This window comes from Coturnix japonica, chromosome 3, assembly GCF_054131305.1.
Source record: "Coturnix japonica strain WE chromosome 3, WE-NBRP24, whole genome shotgun sequence".
In the NCBI taxonomy this organism is placed as follows: domain Eukaryota; kingdom Metazoa; phylum Chordata; class Aves; order Galliformes; family Phasianidae; genus Coturnix; species Coturnix japonica.
This window is the reverse complement of record NC_140665.1, coordinates 101,365,171-101,384,744: the sequence shown is the minus strand read 5'-3', so window position 1 is coordinate 101,384,744 and position 19,574 is coordinate 101,365,171. Positions and strand designations below refer to the sequence as shown.

The following is a 19,574-nucleotide window of genomic DNA, read 5'->3' as shown; positions in this document are numbered from 1 at the left end:
TGTCCCGTCGCTATCCACCCAGGCACTCGCTGTGCACAGCATCAGCCACCTCCAGCATCACAGAGCCCCCCATTCCTCCCTCACTCATTCCCACTGGGGGGTTGCAGCTGTCAGCAGCCCCACAACCCCAGCCCCGTCCCACGGTCAGTGTGTGGGGTGTGGGATGTAGCACGGCCCCTGGAAGGAGCGAGCTCCGGCAGCATTGAGCACCACCTCCCTCTGGTGGCGGAGGAGCGGGGAGAAACTGCTTGTGAAAGCTGTGGTTGTGCGCCAGGTTAATGGTTGCCCAAGGAGGCTGTGGATGCCCCATCCCTGCAGGCATTCGAGGCCAGGCTGGATGTGGCTCTGGGCAGCCTGGGCTGCTGGTTGGTGACCCGGTTTGTCATGACACATCCTTCCCCTCTCCCACATCCCTCAGTCCTCGCTGGGAACATTTGGAATCAGCTTTAGGGGTGGAGGTAAAGCGTGGTGGCCTCAGCTTGCTCCTCAGGCCAACAAATCCCTGCGTGCCACAGGGATGGGTGTCCTGCAGGTGATGCCGCCCCACAGGGGCTCCCTCTGTCCCCATACACACACCACTCTGCAGGTGTCTGTGGGTATGAGAAGCCAGGATGGGGCTGATGCTCGCTGTCTCAAGGGAGAAATCTTCTCTTCTTCCCCTTCCTCCTGCCAGACATCCTGGGGAAGAGTGGGCTTCTATGTCCCCTTGCAGTGGGGCCGTGGAGGTGGCTGTCACCATCACTGAACCAGGAGAGGTGATGCCGCCTGTGCTGGCACTGAAATACACCGAGGATCCCTCAGGTAGGGATGCAGAGGAGCAGTGGGGTGGGGGGGTGGCAGGGTGACCAGCAGCCTCTTGCCCTCCTCTGTCCCTTCCAGCCCCGACTTCATGTTTGCTGCCTCCTCTGTTCCTCACCACCACTGACTTCTCCTCTAATAGACCCAACCCAAGGCCCAGAGGAGCAATTTCCACTGTGGGGAGGGAAGGCTCTGCTCCATGTTGGGGTGTTCCCATCTCCCTCCCGTCAATGTAAAGCTCTCCCACACCAGCATCCCCAAAAGCTGCATTGATCTTTGATACATTTCCAGTCTTCAAGGCCAGCTTCACCAGCATCCAATGGTGGTGATTTGTCCATCCATCCTCTGAACTCGCCCTGAGCTGGAGGGGCGATGGGCTGTTCTCAGTTTGGGGAGTTACTGTGGTCCTTTCTGCAGCCAAGGACTCTCCATCTATTGAAGTTCCCCAGCTCTGCCCCATGCAGGAGCTATTCCCAGCAGCCTGGTCATTGCTACCAGCACAGCTGGAGGTTTCCAGGAAGCCCTGCCTGATCTTGGAGGATTTGGGATGGAACAGGCTGTAATAAAGCACCATGGCTGCAACACCTGCAAAAAGAACAGGAAAGCATCAAGGGATGAATCCAATGCATTCAGTGAGGTGTGCAGGAGAGAACAGGTTCCTCCTTGCAAAGATACTGCTGCAATACAGCAATACCTTGCAGCGTCCTGGCCTTCCAACCACATCCACATCTCACTTCCAGGCACCCTCTGTTCCTCCTGCATAGCAGCCTCCCATTCCCACTGGACATCAGCTCCGAGAACACCTTTATATCCAGTTCAGGAGCCTGTGTGTGTGTGTTTGAGATGGGACGGGTCCTTCTCACATCCCAAACCCCCACCATCATCACTTCTAAGGACCTCATCAGACACTTCTTTCCCACCTTTGCTGCTGGGAGGCTATTCCCAACCTCACCGCTCTGATATCACAACACTTCTTTACTTATGCCCACGAATAACCAATCAACTCTTGAAGAAATAAAGCAAAACAAGACAGGGATTTGCCAAAGCTACTCTCCAAACATGCAGCCCACACCGCAGCCTGCAGCAGCTCTCACCGAGGGCAGCCCCCGCCATGGCAGCCCCGCTCACACGCAGGCTGTGCCCCATCTCTGCCTGCAGGAACTCAGTGGCCAGCAGCAGCAGGAGCGTGTTCTCCATCAGCATTACCTATGGGGCAGAGAGCCATGGTTACGTCCTCTGATATGATTCTGATGATGCAAACCACCCCGTTTCCAGCAATATACAGTTGATGTATATTGCCACATTGCAATATAGATATTCGTAGAATCATAGAATCATAGAATGGCCTGGGTTGAAAAGGACTACAATGCTCATCTTATTTCAACCCCCCTGCTATGTGCAGGGTTACCAACCAGCAGACCGGGCTGCCCAGAGCCACATTGTGGGTACTCACCACGTAGAACACAGCCATGCGGTGCTTGGAAGGACCAGGCTGGACGTTGATGTAGCAGAAGATGTACACAGCCCCCATCAGGACGTTGAACAGCCTCCAGCGACAGGGCTGGGCCACAATGTCACTCTGCAGGGCCACCAGCCAGAAGGACATCAGCAACCAGTGGGTGCCTGCAAGGGGATGGCACCGAAAAGATACAAGCGACTTGGGGTCAGTGGGAGCATCCCCATGGCTGGCAATGGGCATAGGGACAATGAATGCTGCTCTTACCTGCTACAGCCAGAACCCAGCAGGAATAGAGCCTGGCAAAGAGCAGCAGGGCCAGGACCCTGCTTGTCAGCATCCCCATCCTCCAGAGCAGCAGGCAGAGCAGGGCTGCAGCCGGCAGACACACGTGGCCAGGTCTCAGCAGGCAGCAGGAGCGACTGTAGGAAACCAAAGCCCAGCAGAGGGACAGCAGGGACAGCCCAGCGCTGACAGCTGTATGGGGACAGGGGAAACTCTGAGGGCTCAAAGGAGCTACCTGTAGCACAGCACCCATCCAAGCTAGACAGCAGGTCCTGCCAGACTGAGTCTCCTTTGCACACTTGCACTGACAGAGAATCATAGAGTTGCTCAGGTTGGAAAAGACCTTCAAGATCATCAAGTCCAACCACAACCTAACCATGCTACCCTAACATCTCCCTATCCCAATCTCCCTACCCCATTCCACTCCCAGTCCCACCACAGCCTAACACCAACCAATATGACCTTGTTCACATCCCAACCTCTCCCTTTAGAAATCCAAGCTGAGCATTCACCTTTTCCATGAAGCAGCCCCAAACCCCTAACAGCACATTTTGGGATGAACCTAGAGAACGTATGTTGGGTTCAAACCCAACCAAGGCATTGTGTGCCATAGAGATGCATTGTACACTGGAAGGCATGACTGTGCTGACTGGGAAATCCATGCATAGCCCAAAGACTCACCAGGGATGAGGCTGGCTGGCTCACTGACCACGACAACATACAACTGCAACAGGAGGTGAGGCAGACTTTGCAGCAGGGCTTCCAGGAGCCGCAGCACACACACATCTGCATGTTGCATCAGCATCTCCCCAGTACCTGCATTGCTGTTTGCCTTCACCTCCATCCACAAAATATCCCAGTACCTGCAAGAATCAGCAGGATGGGTTGGGTTGGGATGGGATGAGATGGGATGGGATGGCATGGAATGATGAGATGGGATGGGATTGAATGAGATGAGATGATGAGATGATGGGATGGCATGGGATGGGATGGGATGGGATGGGATGGCATGGGATGGGATGGGATGGCATGGGATGGGATGGGATGGGATGGGATGAGATGAGATGAGATGAGATGATGAGATGAGATGATGAGATGAGATGAGATGAGATGAGATGAGATGAGATGAGATGAGATGAGATGAGATGAGATGAGATGAGATGGGATGGGATGGGAGGGAATGATGATATGGGATGAGATTGAATGAGATGAAATGATGAGATGATGGGACGGCATGGGATGAGATGGGATGAGTTGGCATGGCATGGCATGGCATGGCATGGGATGGGATGGGATGAGATGGCATGGCATGGCATGGCATGGGATGGGATGGGATGAGTTGGCATGGCATGGCATGGCATGGCATGGCATGGCATGGCATGGCATGGCATGGCATGGCATGGGATGGGATGGGATGGAATGGGATGGGATGGGATGAGATGGCATGGCATGGCATGGCATGGGATGGCATGGGATGGGATGGGATGAGATGGCATGGCATGGCATGGCATGGCATGAGATGAGATAGGATGGGATGGCATGGGATGAAATGAGATGAAATGGGATGAAATAGGATGAGATGGCATGAGGTGGCATGCAATAGAATGGCATAGGATGGGAAGGGACAGAATGGGATGGCATTGCATGGCATGGGATTGGACAAGATGGCAAGGCATGAGTTGGGATAGCACAGGATGGGATGTCATGACATGGCATGGGACCAGATGGCATTGCATTTGTTGGGATGGCATGGGATAGGATGACATGGAATGGGACGTCCACACCATTTTGGGTAGGTTTATAGGGAGGCTGGATGGACTGCAGGGTAAATCTCTCACCGTTTCCAGAGGCCAAACTGTAGGATGTGGAGGACCAGGACCCTGCAGCCCAGTGGGTGTCCATCTGCCTTCAACCAGAGGATGCTGAGGAGCTGAGCCACGTAGCCAGGTACCAGACAGGTGATGGTCCCACAAAACCAGCCCAGCTGCCCTTGGGAAAGGTAATGGATGATGGTGCAAAGCCCTGGAAAACAAGAGAGAGGAGCTGCTGGGGATGCCACACACACCTAAAAGATGCAATACACAGCTTCCCCATGAGTTCACAGCCTGTGTCCCACCCTTATCTTGGGCTGCCGGCTCCTCAGGGCTTGTCAGCAGCAGCACAACCAGCACCACCCAGGGACACAACTAAAGATGGGTTCAGATAAAACGTGCCCAGCTTCAAACTTAAGACAAATATTCAAAAATTGCAGTGTTTTCCCTCTTTTTTACCCCCTTTAATAAAGAATAGAGGCTGCACGGATCCCGAAACACCTCGTTTAGGGAGGAAAGGAGGGATAAGCAGAGGGGTCCAGGCTGGGGGTGGTGCGAACATGGAGGCGCAGCCCTCTCTCCCTTCTCCCCGCGCAAATCCCGCGCACGCTGCGCGTTCACTCACTCGCTCCGCGCTCCGCCGCCAGCAGCGCCAGGCAGAGCGCCGGGAAGACCCCGCGCATCCTGCGCGCATCAGGAGGAGGAGGAGGAAAAGGAGGAGGAAGAGGAGGAGGAAACACTCGAGCACCTCCCCAGATGCCTCCCCCCGCCCCGCCGCGGGGTTCTTACGTCACGATCTTTGATTCTCGGCGGCTTTTTGGGGCCCCCCGTGGACCATAGGGGGTGGTTGGCGCATCCCGATGTCCCCTGCTGTCCCCGCGGGACTGAGCACTAGGTGGCAGCCGGAGCACGGTGTGTGGTGCTGCCATAGATGAATTGCGTTGTTTTTCCTCCTCTCCATCGGAAGAGACGGCTGCTATTGAAGTCCAAATGGTGTCCAAGGATTTGTGAGTGGTTTTGGAAAGTCATGCAGGATGCTCCCGAAGCTCAGCGGATCCACTGGGATGTCAGGAGTTATCCCATCCTGTGCCATCCCATCCCATCCCATCCTATGCCATCCCATCCCATTCCATCCTATGCCATCCCATCCCATCCCATCCCATCCCATCCCATCCCATCCCATCCCATCCCATCCCATCCCATCCCATCCCATCCCATCCCATCCCATCCCATCCCATCCCATCCTGTGCCATCTCATCCCATGTCATGACACCCCATTCCATCTCATTCCATATCGTGCAATCCCATCCCATGTCAGGGCATCCCATCTCATCCCATACCAACCCATGCCATTGCATCCTATCCCATCCCTTGCCTTGCCGTCTTGTCTAATCCCATGCAATGCAATCCCATCCTATTCTATCCCTTCCTGTCTTATGTCATTCTATTTCATGCCGCCTCATGCCATCTCATCCCATCCCATCCCATTCCATCCCATCCCATCCCATTCCATCCCATCCCATCCCATCCCATCCCATCCCATCCCATCCCATCCCATCCCATCCCATCCCATCCCATCCCATCCCATCCCATCCCATGCTAAGTTATACCATTGCATCCCATCTTATCTTATTGTTCCATGCCATCCCATCCCATGCCATTCCATCTCATCCCAACCCATCCCATGTCATGCTATGCCATTGCATCCTATTCCATCCCTTGCCATACTATCCAATTGCATCCCATCCCATCCCATATGAGCACATTTGGGGACTTTAACTCATTTTTCTGCTGTTTTTTTTTTAAAGCTTTAGCAAGTTTCTTGGCAACCCTTGGAACTAACCCTGGACTCTGCTGGTTTAAGCAGCAGTCTGTCATCCAACTCAGTCTCCAGAGATCTCTATAGATGCCCAGTGTGTGATGCCTGTCTCTCCCTGCCCTATGCTTCCCTCTTGATAGTTGCATATGAACAGTGACCCAAACCTGTGTGCTCAGGGATATGCTGCTGGCTGGGGAGCTGAGCTACTCTCTCTGATTTTAGGAGTGCAACCAGGATCTCTGTTTTCAGTGCTGATTATTTACCAACCATGGAAGAACTTTGCATCCTCCAGGGCTTGCATTTAAGCAACCACCGAATGAAACATGTGGTGCATGGCCTACAGCCTATTTTTCCTCTTGCTATGCTAAAAAGCCACTCACATCTCCAAGGAGGCTAAATACAGACAGTGGTGAAATCACCTCTGCACATGGCATGGCATGGCATGGTATGGAATGAGATGGAATGGCATGGGATGCCTGCCCTATTTTTGCAGGCTTAATGGGGTGGGGAATTTTGTGCTATGCGTCCACACAGGAATTGTAATTAGAGGTTACAACACACATCATCCTTCCAACCTGTTATTTATAAGATTGCTAAATCCCTGGTGATCACATTGAACAAAGCTTTATAAAGTGAGGTTCGTTCCTTCCTCTTGGCCTCGGCAGCTTCAGGGCAACATGACAATGTCAGCTAAAGCCACAGGCATATTCCTCCTGTTTCTTGTTCTCCTGGCAGTACCGCAGGCTGCTCCAGGTAAGCTTAAATACAATCAAGGGTCATTTTTATGTTTGGGGAGCAGGGAACTGTTCTGTAAATGAAGAATGAACTCATGGCGCATTGACATGATGCTTGGAGATGGGTCTGGTGGATGAGTGTTGAGTAGGCAAACTCCAGTTGGCACTTTCAGGGTTGAGGGGAGAACCTCACAATCTGTAACTCATGGATGTTTTCAGACATCACAGCAAAACTCAACAGTGGGTTCACATCCCTCTTGCTGAACTGACTTGGTAGCATGGGGACCAGCTTTCATTGCACTTAGAAATCCAATGGAAGAGTCTCACAGGTTCTTTTCCTCCATTACAGAGTCAGACACTGTCACGTGTCGGAAGATGAAGGGCGAGTGTTCATTCTTGCTGTGTCCTCTCTTCAAGAGATCCAGAGGTACCTGCTACAATGGACTGGCAAAGTGCTGCAGACCCTTTTGGATCCATGGTCGGCATTGAGCTGGTAGCCTTGGTAGTATCATTAGCAGCGACAGCAGTGGTGTAGCATCATCTTTCCCTATGTTGCCATTCTGTTGTTTGGGGTGCTGCTGGACGCTGAAATCTTCTGTTCTCTTGCAGGCTCTGAACAATAGCTCAGCCCTACAAAGCAGAAGTGATTTGTGCTCTTTTTCTTTTCTGTAACATGTATTCAAAGAGCCAACTCTGCAAATTCTTTGATTGGTGTCAATATCTAATAAAGCACGGGTAATAACATGAGGCTTTTTAAACCATTAATCAGCGAGGTGCGTTTTGATCCCTCTGGTTTCTGAGGTCTATGGACGTATGTTCTCCACAGCCCTGCCCATGTTGGCTGTGGAGCTGTGGGGAATGATTATAGAATCATAGAACATTTGGGTTGGAAGGGACCTCAAGGATCATGGAGCTCCAACCCCTCTGCTGAAGTCAGGACCACCAGCCTCCCCATTTAATACCAGGCTGCCCAGGGCCCCATCCAACCTGGCCTTGAACACCTCCAGGGATGGACGGGGCATTTGGTTCACTCTGCATTTGGGGAGTTTAGATCTATTCGGCCTGGAGTAAACACACACTGCACTTGGTGTTATTGTATAACACATTGCCACAACCAATGAAACAATCATTAATAATAATCAGGTTCTCTGAGCCCAGAGGTGCTATTTCAGCCTTAATCACTCCTTCCATCTAGGGGCTGGAAAGTCCTTTGTGCTCATGAGCTGGGCCTTGCATGGCCCATAGGAGGCAGCTAAGCAAACACAAAGTTCCTGTTCTGATTAAGTCATGCTCTTCCACCCAGGATTAAGGTTAACTCCTTTCATTCAGGAAGAAGAAATAATTATAGCCAAAAAGCAGGAATTTGGTGGGATGCCAAAAAGCTGTGGTGACTCTCACGGGGCTGGTTTGCTGGAATAGCTGTGAATGAGACTCCACAGTGATTGTATAACAATTGCAATGAGGAAATCAAGGGCATTAAAGGGAATGCAGGGATTTCAGCTTGTCATGAACAGATGAAGAGCCTGAGGAATGAAGTGGGGAAGTGTCAGCAAGGTCGTTGTATCCTGGTCTCCTGCCAGGAGGAGGAGAAAGATCTTGAGTCTCCTGCAATATCCAGTCTCAAGAAGAAGCAAAAATGAGTGCAAAAGAGCACCAAAAGGGGCAGCCCAGAGGAGCAAGAAGCCTGCAGGCAGCCTGAAAGCTGTTAAAAAAAGGCTGTGCTAGAGACCTCGGTAAAATATTTGCTTTCACTCAAAAAAGAGAACAAAGAGGTCTAAGAAAAATCCCCACTGGGCATGAAAGGCAGCTGGGGGGGCTCACAGAGGGGAGGGCTCAGCTGTGAGCGAAGGGCTGACAGAGAACAGAAACTCCCATAGAATGTGGCAGGTCGGCTTCAGATAGAAGTGAAAGAAGCCTGAAAAGGAGGGTGAGGATCCTCTTACAACAGATCCCTGGAGAAAAAGCAGGAATTTCTGTAAGCACACGGAAAGTGTGAGGGGGGTTGTGATGGGGAAGGTGTAGGAGGATGTTCAGGGTGTGTGCTCCTTTCCCTTCCAAGGTAATGCTTGAGGCCAGGCTCTGGGCATCCATCAAGCTGTGGGTGTCTCTGTTCACTGCAGGGAGCTGGAATCAAATGGCCTTTAAGGGTCCCTTCCAACTCAAACCATTCTATGACAATAAAATAGCGGGTATGGGTGGTGAAGCTGTGGCTCAGAAAGCTCTCCCGTCTATAGACAACATGATTATAACTGGCAGTTCTAACCTGAGGGGCCCAATGGGAAATCTTAACCCATGCATGGAGACAGGGACCGGATTATTGCATTTCATTTTACGGTGACCTATTTCTTACCTTTGTAAAGAATTCAAAGGAAAGCAATGAAAATAGATGGAGACGGTGCTTCCTCATTACAAAGTTGTGGGGAAATATTGGTGGTAGGCTGATGGTTGGACTGGGTGATCTTGGAGGTATTTTCTAGCCTAGGTGCACATCCTTCTACATTAAACAAGCAGTTAAATTGAGTAATAGTAATTCCTGCTAACCACAAAACCCACCTGAACTGAGCAGTTGCCATGACAGAAACCTTGAGCAAGTCTCTGCGGTCTAACGTTGCACCAACAGAGGTCCCAAAGCTGTTTTGCAGGCAGCTCGGTGCATTTCTTGAGGCGATGCTGCAATATTTAGAAAGCAATACCTTGGTCCCTCACAGGGGGACACTAACAGAGTGGATCTGTTGAACGGCGCCTTGACTCCCCCCAAAACTGCAGACACCCCCTGACTGGCCCCAAGAAGGTTGTGAAGAGCAATCATCCTTCCCAGCCTCCAGAAGCCACGTAGAGCCACGCTCTGCTCCTCCATCTTAATGCATTTGGGTGGCTGACGCTGATCCGCAGGACTACTCCAACCCAGAGCCTCCTCTTTCGTGGTAATGACCCAAACGTTCTCATTATTCAGCCTCTCTTTTACAGCTCTGTCTTTCTGAAAATGGCTGGAGATTTCAGATCTTCCATGGATAGCTGCTTTACTCCATCATAACCGTAACCATGCAGTGACTCAGTCCATCAAGCATTAGTTTAGGTAAATACTGATTAGAAAGAAGAACGTTTGCAGGCTGCAGAAGGAGATGTAAGAGGAAATTTGTCTTGGAAATAGTTCTGGAAGTGAGCATAAAAGCAGTCACAGGCATTGGTTGATGGTTGGACTGGACTGGATGACCTTCGTGGTCTTTCCAACCTTAGTGATTCCTTCTCTATTCTTGCTTTAGAAAGACTTGAAAATGTGCTTTGTGTTGCCTTGTGTGAATATAGTAAGAACTGTCATGTTTTGGTTTCTAAATTAACAATTTCCACAAAGCAGATTGAGTTTATGGCAATGCATTGCAACATGTCAAGCAACTTAGTATAAACCTACTGAATTGACATGGTAATTAAAAGGTGGATTTGAAGTTGTATTGTATTGTTCTTCCTGTGCCATGATCCTACGCATGGTCCAGGGAAACTTTAAGACAAAGTACATGATTATAAATAAACTGTATCCTATATGATTTTCAATGATAATTTCTGTCCTTCACTCCTCAGCTCACTGTGTCTGTAGGTGGACAACACTTATTAACATCTCAGTGTCATTTCTCCGCAGCGATAGGATTTCCCAGTCTGCTTTCTGCCATGAGAATCCTTTGCTTTTTCATTGTGCTCCTCTTTGTGGCGGTTCATGGAGCTGCGGGTAAGGAATAAATGAAAGTGTGAGGCTATCTACGAGCTGTATGATCCTCTCCTCTCCTCTCCTCTCCTCTCCTCTCCTCTCCTCTCCTCTCCTCTCCTCTCCTCTCCTCTCCTCTCCTCTCCTCTCCTCTCCTCTCCTCTCCTCTCCTCTCCTCTCCTCTCCTCTCCTCTCCTCTCCTTTCCTCTTTTTCCCTTAATTTTTCTTTTCTTTGTTAATTGTGCAGGCTTTTCCCGCTCTCCAATACATCACATCAAATGTGGATACCGTGGGACCTTCTGCACCCCTGGGAAATGCCCTAATGGGAACGCTTACCTGGGGCCGTGCCGTACTGGGTATTCTTGCTGTAGATGGTAAGACCTGACTATGGCTAAACTGACTTCCCAGATTTCAAGCTCTATATGTTGGGATTTTCCCCTTCAATTTAGGTGTGAAAACCCTGTACTGTTCTTTCCTTTGCATAGGTTATAGTGTGAGTAATTGCACAGGATCTCCAGAAGCCTGGGAATGAACTCTTCTTGCATTGTTGGAGCCAGGGAACCATTGTACCAGTCATTCTTTAAGCAAACATTTGACATTCCTTTAATAAAAGCAATATCTGGGGAGATTGTATGGCAGCCATGTGTGGTTTTGTTATTAATTTTGTTAGAAATAGTATTAATCTTCAGAAGCTCAAACAAGATAAGGATTCTGAAATCAGATTCAGGAACGTTTAGCTTGCCAAAATGTTTTCCCCTTTCATGCTGCTGGTTGAATGGGTACAAGCATGTGTTCCACCCAGACCTGATAGGAGCCACCGTCCTGATCACAGCTGGAGTCAGTCATCACTTCCACAGGGAGTATGAAAGTATTTTCCAGTGTAATTCTTTGTTCTGAACCATTTGGGTCCAGAGATTTCAGACCTGGCAAGAACAGTCATTATGGGATCTAAGAAGAACAGAAGCGGGCAAGTGATCTCAGTTTAAGATTCAAAGCCTGGTTTTACTCTCGATTACTTTAGGCTATATAAATTTGCAGTATAACTGCAACATTCACATCAGCTGCAGGAGAGAGTAGTGGAGTAGAGTAGATTAGACTGTAGTAGAGTAGGGTAAAGTGGAGTAGAAAAGAATGGAATGGAATGGAATGGAATGGAATAGAATAGAATAGAATAGAATAGAATAGAATAGAATAGAATAGAATAGAATAGAATAGAATAGAATAGAATAGAATAGAATAGAATAGAATAGAATAGAATAGAATAGCCTCAGAGGCTTAGCTGAGACCAAAGACCTTTTTGAAACATCTCCCTGGATGGAACCAGTCTTTCCTATGACACAAGGAGTTAATAAAGGATATGGTCAGGCTTTGCTAGCTGCTCTGAGGTCATATATCTGGTAGTAAGGGGAACATCTGTACCTTTGTGGCTCATTCTCCTACTGCCTGTGTGAAGCTCAGTGCTCATGCATGCTCAGCCAAAGGTGGGAGCAATGATGGTTGGCTTTTAAGGGAAACAACCCAAGGGCTTACACACAGAAAGCTGACCTGAAGCCCAGAGCCTGATGTTTGTCACAGAGCACTGGGCCTCCCTGCCAAGGGATATTTCTGCAAGTGACTCAGAGTGCCAGCATGGAAACCACAGCATGCAAAGGGCAGGAAACCAGGCCAACGGCCACCTCGCAGGGATTCCCCTGGATAGAGACCTCAGGAAGCTGTCAAGTGGAACCAGAGCAGCAATTTGCAGTTTATGTCCTAAGCTGTTTTGCACAACTCACGGCACGGTGAGTGTTTCTTTCACTAACCAGAATGGCACAAGATGTTTTGCACAAAGTCCGAGGGCTTTGCGCAAAAGAAGATGAAGGCAGAGAAGATTCAACCCTGGGTATTTCATGTTCAGCCCTGGAGCCATTCCAACATCTATAGGCAGCAATATGGAGAATGTTATAGCATCAGACTTTTCTCTCTCGACCACAAATAGCCGCATTTATAGCTGGAGAACAGCTTGTAGAGCCAGCTTACATTGAAACAGAGGCTGTGATTCTCCCCCCTCCTCCCTGCTGGGCTGTAAGGTTTATTTCTGTAACTACCCAGTGAACATACATTATAATTGAGCATGTCATGACATACGTACATATATGCATAAACATGCATTACACACACGGATAAGATGAGCCTGAATCTTGATTTAAAAAGTATACCGTCAACATTTTGCAAAGCCACATCAAATTCTTATGCAAAATGGTGATGAAAGCTAGTCATTCATGGGGCTGAATGGAGATGTCATCCCGTGTGGCGTCTTCCCAGCAGCTCTCAAGTGAAGCATAGAGAACACGCTTGGCTGGAGGAGAGCAACACAGAGCTCCTTTGTGTTGGGAGGGTGGGTTGAGTGCCAAGGCTAACAGATGGGGATGAAGTGTGTCCCAAGAAGCGTCCAGCAAACCACAGCGCCGTGTTTCTCTTTCACAAGGCAGGATGACACAAGAGCTGAAGGCCTTGGAGGAAAGTGATTCCGTGTCATCTCTGACAGGGGAAGAAACAGGAAAAGGTGCTTTGGGAACAATTGGTGGTGTCAGGGATACTGCCTGTGTGGCAGGAGGACTCCAGCTGGGATCGAAGCGCTGCTGCCAGCAAGAAAGGAACCTGCTCTGCTTTTTCTTCTCCCCACAGCCGTGATCCTGTGGGCATCTCCCAGCCATGCAGATCCTGCCTCTCCTCTTTGCTGTCCTCCTCCTGATGCTCCAGGGAGAACCAGGTGAGATATACGTACCTTGTAGGGATGTGGTTGGTGTTGATATTTTGTAGGGGATAATGCTGAGTTTGATGATGAAATAGAATAGAATCATAGAATCATAGAATGGCCTGGCTTGAAAAGGACCAAAAATGGTCATCTAGTTTCAATCTCCCTGCTGTATGCAGGGTTGCCAGCCACCAAAGCAGGCTGCCCAGAGCCATGTCCAGCCTGGCCTTGAATGCTTTCAGGGATCCACAACCTCCTTGGGTTACTGTGCTACTCAATGGATTTCCATTGGAAAGTTTGGTGGAAAAAGGGAAGAATAGGCAGCCCAGGGGCATGGGGAGAGCTTTCCACTTGTGTTCAGCAAGGACATGATCAGGGTGCACCAGTTTTGGTTGTACAGGGGCAGAAGGCTGTGCTCACAGCTGGGCAGAACTGTGCTGAGGTGTCTCTTTCTGCTCTCTGCAGGGCTGTCCCTTGCTCGGGCATCACCCCAGGACTGTGAGCGCCGTGGGGGCTTCTGCTCCCATAGTTCATGCCCTCCAGGGATCGGTCGCATTGGTCTCTGCTCTGAGCAAGTCTTCTGCTGTCGGAGGTAGGCTCAGCTCTGCCAGGTGTGGGATGGCTGCTTCCTCTTGGGGTTGGAGCTGAGGTCCCTGGAGAAAGAGAATAACGCACAGCCCAATGGCATGTGAGCATCCCTGGGTCCCTGCTGCTGTATTATCCAAACTGGGAGATGCTGTTGGGGATGCAGCAGTCTGGTGTCCTCCAGCACCTTCCACCACTACTGCTGGCAGGTCAGCCACCCCCTATAGAGAGCATGGGGACTCTTCCCAGGCTTCCACCAGCCCTGGGGCTGTAGTTCAGAAACAGTCCCAAAGGAAAATGGGAATTTAACTGAGGGCTCTGTGTTCATAGAGTTGGGATGAGCACTGCCACACCTTTCCTCCCACAGCCGATGGTATTCCTGATGGCCTCTGATGTCCCCTCACATTGATCTCCGTGCAGAACACTGAAGCCACCACGTACCTTTGCAGTGCACCAGAGGCAACAGTCATCACTGGGAGCGGTGGTGACCCTGGAAAATGAGACCTCAGCCCTGTGAGAACCCCTCTTTGCACAATACAAGGTGGCAGCTTGCATTAACATTATGGAGATGTCTGTCTGTCCTTATGGTGTGTGTGCATGTGTCTCCTTTCTCTGTCTCATTCCTCCCTTGGGATGCAACACCACTGTTTTGGAAGTGGTCATTTCCAGGGTGCCCAAGAAAGCAAGAGTGAGAAAAAGGGATAGACAGGGACCTGGCCCTCATCCTTGTGACTGTTTCATATGTGGATCTTAGTAAAGGTGGGGGCTTGAATCTGGTGGATAGCACTACTGGGGTCTTCCCTCCTTGCACTGGGTCAATGGGGAACATCATCTCCTTCCCTGCCCAAGACAGTGAGAAGATCATGAATTCTAGATAGACACAGACCCACAAATACAAGTGCAAACACCACCCTCACCTTCCATCCCTTCAAGTTGTCCCCAGGCCCCAGCACCAGCCCCACGAGGCAGGGGGATCTGCAAGGACCCTGACTCAAGCTGTGCCTGGCAGAAAGGGCAGATTCAGCACAAGAGATTCAGCTTAAAGCAGGTCCTTTGAGCAGGGACCAGCCCTGACTGTGATCTCCATGCAGCGTATGCTGGGAGCCCTCTCCCCTTTATCATAGCTGGGGCAACTCTTGTTTATGCTGAGCCTGGTAAAAAATCTGCAAGAGAGGGAACACTCTCAGCATCCCTACAGCCACAGAAACCAACGTGGGCATCCAGTTCTCCTTTTACAGACTGTTTCTGTTGGAAGAATCCTGCTGTGGGTCTGCCTGGTACATGGCTACAGGCCCTTGGCCTCCTACATATCCCTTTGCACCTTCAGGATAAAGCACCTGCACACTTGGAAGTCTCTTTCAAATCAAGTAGTCTGAGTTGAAGCATACAAGGAGGCTGAAAAACGTTTGTAATTTTTGCTCCAAAAACAACTGGTGTGGGCTGTACACAAGGGATTCCCTTTGGATGTCTTCATGTCTGAACACCAAGGTGTTCATCAGGTAGGTAATTGCAGGGTTGCCTCCTCCACAGTCTCCCATGGTGTAACTGTGACAGTAGAAGCTGGAGACATCCTGCTGGAATAAAAATCACACATTCTCAGCTATAAGTTAGTTTGACTGACCAGGTTTGGTTCCCATCCCTAGAAATATGCCTCTGCTGTTAAGACCAGTGTTATCCTGGACCAGGTTTGACAAAGTATTGCCTACACATCAAGGGAGAATGCTCAGCACCTGGAGTGCTGGGTCCAATTCTGAGCCCCCAGTACAGGAGAGACCTGAACACACTGCATAGAGCCCTACATGGGGATCCCAAGGTGCTGCAGGGCCTGGAGCAGCACTGTTGGGAGGAGAGGCTGGGACTGCTTAGCCTGGAGCAGCAGGTAGGACCCAACTGCAGTCATAAAGGCCTGCAGGAGATGCAAGGGGATGGAGCTGTGCTTCACAGTGCCTGGGGCAGCACAGGGGAACAGGGCACAGCCTGGAGCCCAGGAGCTGCCACCAGCAGCACCACTGTGCTGGGTGGGTACCAGAGCCCTGGCACAGGGAGCAGAGAGCAGTGGGGGCTCCTCACTGTCTCCTGTAATGGGGGCTCAGAACTGGACCCAGCACTCCAGGTACTGAGCCTCCTTCCTTGATGTGTAGGCAATACTTTGTCAAACATGGTCCAGGATAACACTGATCTTAACAGCAGAGGCATAGTTTGACTAGACAGAAGCTGTAGTGCTTCTCACCTTTAGCATGTCAGCCACATGACCATCTTGTCCCAGGTGAAGGTGTTCTTGCAGTGTCTAAAGGTGAGAGGACTTTCAATATCCTGCATGTTACTACATATCTCTTCTAAACCAACTGTTTAATCAGACAGGAGGAGGCAAGCAAATATTCTCTTTTATTCTGGGACCAGGCTGCTGTTTGCTGTCCACACCAACCAAATGCATTGCATACCCCCCAAACTTTCCAGCACACCACCACAGCTATTGTGCTTGATGTGAGCCAATGTCACAAGATGTGTTGCATGAGGGGAACTGTGACTATTGCAACAGCACCAGTGAGCACCTCAGCCTCTCCCACCACAGCCAACAGCAATGAGGAGCAGCTGCTCCATCCCTATGCACATGGGTCACTTTCTCATTGGCCAGCAGGAGAAGTGGCAGCCAGAATAAACCCATGTCGCAGGCAATATAAAACTAGGGGATGTGGGGCAATACAGTATTCCCTGATCCTAACCCACCTGGATGCACGCTGTTCTTGGCGGGGTTCTTACTGCTTTGCTGTACTCTGAGAAACCATCGTCAGGTGAGTAACTTGGTGCTCTCTTCCAGGAAAGCTGCCCATTCCTGTACAAACCTATTATCCTGCAGCCAACTGCATTGCTAACTATTGGATGTGTCTGCGAATAGAAACAAGAACTAGAGGAGGTTGAGAACACCCATGTTAGTGTTGGAGCCCAGAACATGTGGAAGCCACAGACAGGGTTTCCAGTTTGCAGGAGAGACTGAAAGATACCTCAGAGCTTGAGGAGACATCTAATCATAGAATCATAGAATGGCCTGGGTTGAAAAGGACCACAATGACCATCTAATTTCAACCCCCTGCTGTGTGCAGGGTCACCAAACAGCAGCCCAGGCTGCCCAGAGCCACATCCAGCCTGGCCTTGAATGCCTGCAGGGATGGGGCATCCACGGCCTCTTTAGGCAACCTGCTCCAGCCTAAGATCTTCTGTCCTGAGGTCCTCTTTTCAGGCAGCAGAATATTATTGACACTCATATAACTGCTGGAATTGCATTGGCTGATGACACAAGCATCTCCTGATGTGTAAACTCTGCTCTGACATTTGATTAAGTAGAGACAGAGGAGAGACAACAAATAATACACCGGTGTTACTGCTGATATGCTGTCTGTGCTAGAAGGCGGATCTTGTGTTGCCTTGGTTTCTCCCCTCTGCAGCCCTGTGACAACCCAGGACAGGAGCAAACCATGAAGATTGTGTACCTGCTCTTCCCCTTCATCCTCCTCCTGGCTCACGGTGCTGCAGGTGAGGTGTGAGCTCTGTGGGGTTCTCCATATCCCAGGAAGTGGCTTGTCAGGGATGGGTAATGATTAGGAGGGCTCTGATTAGTTGTTTCAGGAGGGAGGGAAGATTTAGGTTGGATTTCAGGGGGAAGTTCTTTACTATGAGAGTGGTGAGGTGCTGGAACAGCTGCCCAGAGAGGCTGTGGATGCCCCGTCCATCCCTGGAGGTGTTCAAGGCCAGGTTGGATGGGGCCCTGGGCAGCCTGGGCTGGTATCAATGTGGAGGTTGGTGGCCCTGCCTGTTGTGGGGGTGCTGGAGTTTCGTGATCCTTGAGGTCCCTTCCAGCCTGGGCTATTCTATGATTCTGTGGCTCAGATGAGTGGCTGGGCTTTTGATTTTGATGCTTTGTTCACATGTTAGGCTGAGATCCGTGGGTCAGCCACTCTAGAAGCACAAGCAGTTTTTACAGGTATCTCAGACTCATTTTCTTCTGCTCTGTGCAGGATCCTCCCGAGATCTAGGAAAAAGGGAACAGTGTTACCGACAGAAAGGCTTCTGTGCATTTCTGAAGTGCCCTTCCCTCACTATCATCAGTGGGAAATGCTCAAGATTTCACGTTTGCTGCAAAAAGTAAGCTTGGGGATTAGGGATGAAATCAGACCTGCGCAGGTTGGTTAATACCTGCATTGCGTTTAGTGTCAATGTGTCGTTATCCGGGATGAGTGATACACACTGAGAGACAGAAAAAGAAGGAAAAGAAAAGCAGGTGACTTCACAGAGTGTTTTCTTTCTGCAGCATATGGGGATGAAGAGCCGGACATCCCAAGCAGGACATCACCCTGGCTTCTCGCTCATGGAAACATCCCCTGCTGACCTCTCCCTATCCCACCTCCGCAGTCTCCCATGTATAGACTGTGATAATAGAAGCTGGAGACATCCCACAGTGGGCCTGCAGTTGTTTGGCCAGATGCTACTTTTCCCTGCTGAATAAAGGCGTGCAGTTTGGCATTGCAGCTGGTGGGAAGTGTGAGTGTGTCCTTGTGCCAGTGGGTGCCCAGGGATGCTCTTCCCTATCAGCCCTGGGGCAGCAAGGCCAGAGCTGCCCACGTGCTCCATCCTGGTGGTACCACCACACAGTGTGATTGGCCTTTCATCTCCCTCGTCAGCTGCCAGACCCACAGAACCCACCCTTCTCCCAGCCTCACATGCCTGATGGAGGGGCCTGATCCCTTAGGCAGCCCACAAGGAGACCTGTATAGTTCTTGGAAAGGAATTGTTCCACCAGTTTGCCTTTCCAGATCCTTTTTAAGGTGAAATCTCCAATGAGACCTGTGTATCTTGACCCAGAAACATGCAGGAGTTAAAGCAGTATGTCTTTATCTCTCTGCCTGACTAGCCTAATTGGGATTGCACTGCTGGGATTCCCCATCATTAAGCAATGACTTCAACCTTTCAGCAAAGGCAGCCCTCAGCCCTATGCATGTGTGTGCATCCATTTGTGCAAGTATCTCAGCAATCTGTTATTGAAACCTTCCCTTTCCTATTAAATAAGTCACTGTTGGTCTTCTTTCTCCATCTTCCCCTCCTCTGACTTCCCAGTTGGGTGTGCAGCCCTTCCCATGGTTGGGAAGGATGGCAGCTCCCCTAGGTCCTCAGCCTGGGTCACCCCTATGTCCAGCAGGTCCAAGCTGTACCAATTACTGCTCTAACACTGGACAGCCCCAGTACTGCCACCAGGATCCCCGTGAGAAATAATGGGAAAATAAAACAAAAAACAGGAAGTGATTTTTTGGATAGGAAATCATGTCACAGAAGACTGGAAGTAGGGTGGGAGACCTGAGGATAAGTTTGTTCCCAGAGAAGAAGTGCAAACAAGCAGACTTAGTATATAAAAACGTGATTTTCTACCCAGATGGAGCTGTTACCCTCAATCCATGTGTATCATCATAGAATTGTTCAGATTGGAAAAGACCTCTAAGATCCCCAAGCCCAGCCCCAGCCCACCCCACCATGCCCACTGACCACCTCCCTTAGAGCTCCACATCTCCACCTCGAACCCCTCCAAGGATGGTGATCCCGCCACCTCCCTGGGCAGCTGTGCCACTGCATCACTGCTCTTTATGAGAATAAACATTTCCCAAT

The 19,574-nt window shown here is 50.2% G+C and overlaps 5 protein-coding genes across 8 annotated transcripts; 4 read left to right on the top strand and 1 right to left on the bottom strand.

Moving 5' to 3' along the window:
- Positions 1 to 324: 324 nt before the first annotated feature.
- Positions 325 to 5,121, bottom strand: XKR5 (XK related 5). 3 transcript variants are annotated; one of them, XM_085544288.1, is made up of 8 exons: positions 4,976 to 5,036; positions 4,378 to 4,561; positions 3,356 to 3,402; positions 3,221 to 3,263; positions 2,522 to 2,731; positions 2,252 to 2,421; positions 1,893 to 2,004; positions 326 to 1,383 (listed from the first exon to the last, which is right to left on the bottom strand). In XM_085544288.1, exons 3-8 carry the CDS (start codon positions 3,359 to 3,361, stop codon positions 383 to 385), a joined length of 1,542 nt encoding a protein of 513 aa, XP_085400414.1. In that variant the 5' UTR covers positions 3,362 to 3,402; positions 4,378 to 4,561; positions 4,976 to 5,036; the 3' UTR covers positions 326 to 382. The 3 variants fall into 3 exon arrangements, 2 of the variants coding, with proteins under 2 accessions (XP_015715125.2, XP_085400414.1); XM_015859639.3 differs by having other exon boundaries at positions 325 to 1,383; positions 3,221 to 3,402; positions 4,976 to 5,121; XR_014944987.1 differs by having other exon boundaries at positions 977 to 1,383; positions 2,522 to 2,843; positions 3,221 to 3,402; positions 4,976 to 5,121.
- A 1,592-nt stretch (positions 5,122 to 6,713) lies between these two features.
- DEFB1 (defensin beta 1) lies at positions 6,714 to 7,506 on the top strand. The gene is made up of 2 exons (XM_032443218.2): positions 6,714 to 6,922; positions 7,253 to 7,506. Exons 1-2 carry the CDS (start codon positions 6,847 to 6,849, stop codon positions 7,390 to 7,392), a joined length of 216 nt encoding a protein of 71 aa, XP_032299109.2. The 5' UTR covers positions 6,714 to 6,846; the 3' UTR covers positions 7,393 to 7,506.
- Positions 7,507 to 9,686: 2,180 nt separating this feature from the next.
- LOC146761611 (gallinacin-4-like) lies at positions 9,687 to 10,978 on the top strand. The gene is made up of 3 exons (XM_085544293.1): positions 9,687 to 9,827; positions 10,538 to 10,624; positions 10,848 to 10,978. The coding sequence occupies exons 2-3, from the start codon at positions 10,567 to 10,569 to the stop codon at positions 10,976 to 10,978; spliced, it is 189 nt and encodes a 62-aa protein (XP_085400419.1). The 5' UTR covers positions 9,687 to 9,827; positions 10,538 to 10,566.
- Positions 10,979 to 13,081: 2,103 nt separating this feature from the next.
- On the top strand, positions 13,082 to 14,485 carry LOC107312440 (gallinacin-5). Of its 2 annotated transcripts, XM_085544284.1 has the most exons (4): positions 13,082 to 13,145; positions 13,268 to 13,352; positions 13,803 to 13,929; positions 14,290 to 14,485. In XM_085544284.1, the coding sequence occupies exons 2-4, from the start codon at positions 13,295 to 13,297 to the stop codon at positions 14,303 to 14,305; spliced, it is 201 nt and encodes a 66-aa protein (XP_085400410.1). In that variant the 5' UTR covers positions 13,082 to 13,145; positions 13,268 to 13,294; the 3' UTR covers positions 14,306 to 14,485. The 2 variants fall into 2 exon arrangements, with proteins under 2 accessions (XP_085400410.1, XP_085400409.1); XM_085544283.1 differs by having other exon boundaries at positions 13,082 to 13,352.
- Positions 14,486 to 16,525: 2,040 nt separating this feature from the next.
- LOC146761610 (gallinacin-1-like) lies at positions 16,526 to 18,445 on the top strand. The gene is made up of 4 exons (XM_085544282.1): positions 16,526 to 16,714; positions 17,366 to 17,453; positions 17,936 to 18,062; positions 18,229 to 18,445. Exons 1-4 carry the CDS (start codon positions 16,613 to 16,615, stop codon positions 18,239 to 18,241), a joined length of 330 nt encoding a protein of 109 aa, XP_085400408.1. The 5' UTR covers positions 16,526 to 16,612; the 3' UTR covers positions 18,242 to 18,445.
- The last annotated feature ends 1,129 nt before the right edge of the window (positions 18,446 to 19,574 follow it).

Coding starts and splice junctions, on each gene's coding strand:
- XKR5 (XM_015859639.3), bottom strand. CDS start 5,033: ATGCGCGGGGTCTTCCCGGCGCTCTGCCTGGCGCTGCTGGCGGCGGAG. Junction 2,732..3,220: donor GCCAGCCAGCCTCATCCCTG/GTGAGTCTTTGG, acceptor GTCCCCATACAG/CTGTCAGCGCTGGGCTGTCC. Junction 2,005..2,251: donor GCATGGCTGTGTTCTACGTG/GTGAGTACCCAC, acceptor TCTGCCCCATAG/GTAATGCTGATGGAGAACAC.
- DEFB1 (XM_032443218.2), top strand. CDS start 6,847: ATGACAATGTCAGCTAAAGCCACAGGCATATTCCTCCTGTTTCTTGTT. Junction 6,923..7,252: donor AGTACCGCAGGCTGCTCCAG/GTAAGCTTAAAT, acceptor CCTCCATTACAG/AGTCAGACACTGTCACGTGT.
- LOC107312440 (XM_085544284.1), top strand. CDS start 13,295: ATGCAGATCCTGCCTCTCCTCTTTGCTGTCCTCCTCCTGATGCTCCAG. Junction 13,353..13,802: donor GATGCTCCAGGGAGAACCAG/GTGAGATATACG, acceptor TGCTCTCTGCAG/GGCTGTCCCTTGCTCGGGCA.
- LOC146761610 (XM_085544282.1), top strand. CDS start 16,613: ATGTGGGGCAATACAGTATTCCCTGATCCTAACCCACCTGGATGCACG. Junction 16,715..17,365: donor CTCTGAGAAACCATCGTCAG/GTGAGTAACTTG, acceptor TCCCCTCTGCAG/CCCTGTGACAACCCAGGACA. Junction 17,454..17,935: donor CCTGGCTCACGGTGCTGCAG/GTGAGGTGTGAG, acceptor TGCTCTGTGCAG/GATCCTCCCGAGATCTAGGA.
- LOC146761611 (XM_085544293.1), top strand. CDS start 10,567: ATGAGAATCCTTTGCTTTTTCATTGTGCTCCTCTTTGTGGCGGTTCAT. Junction 10,625..10,847: donor GGCGGTTCATGGAGCTGCGG/GTAAGGAATAAA, acceptor TTAATTGTGCAG/GCTTTTCCCGCTCTCCAATA.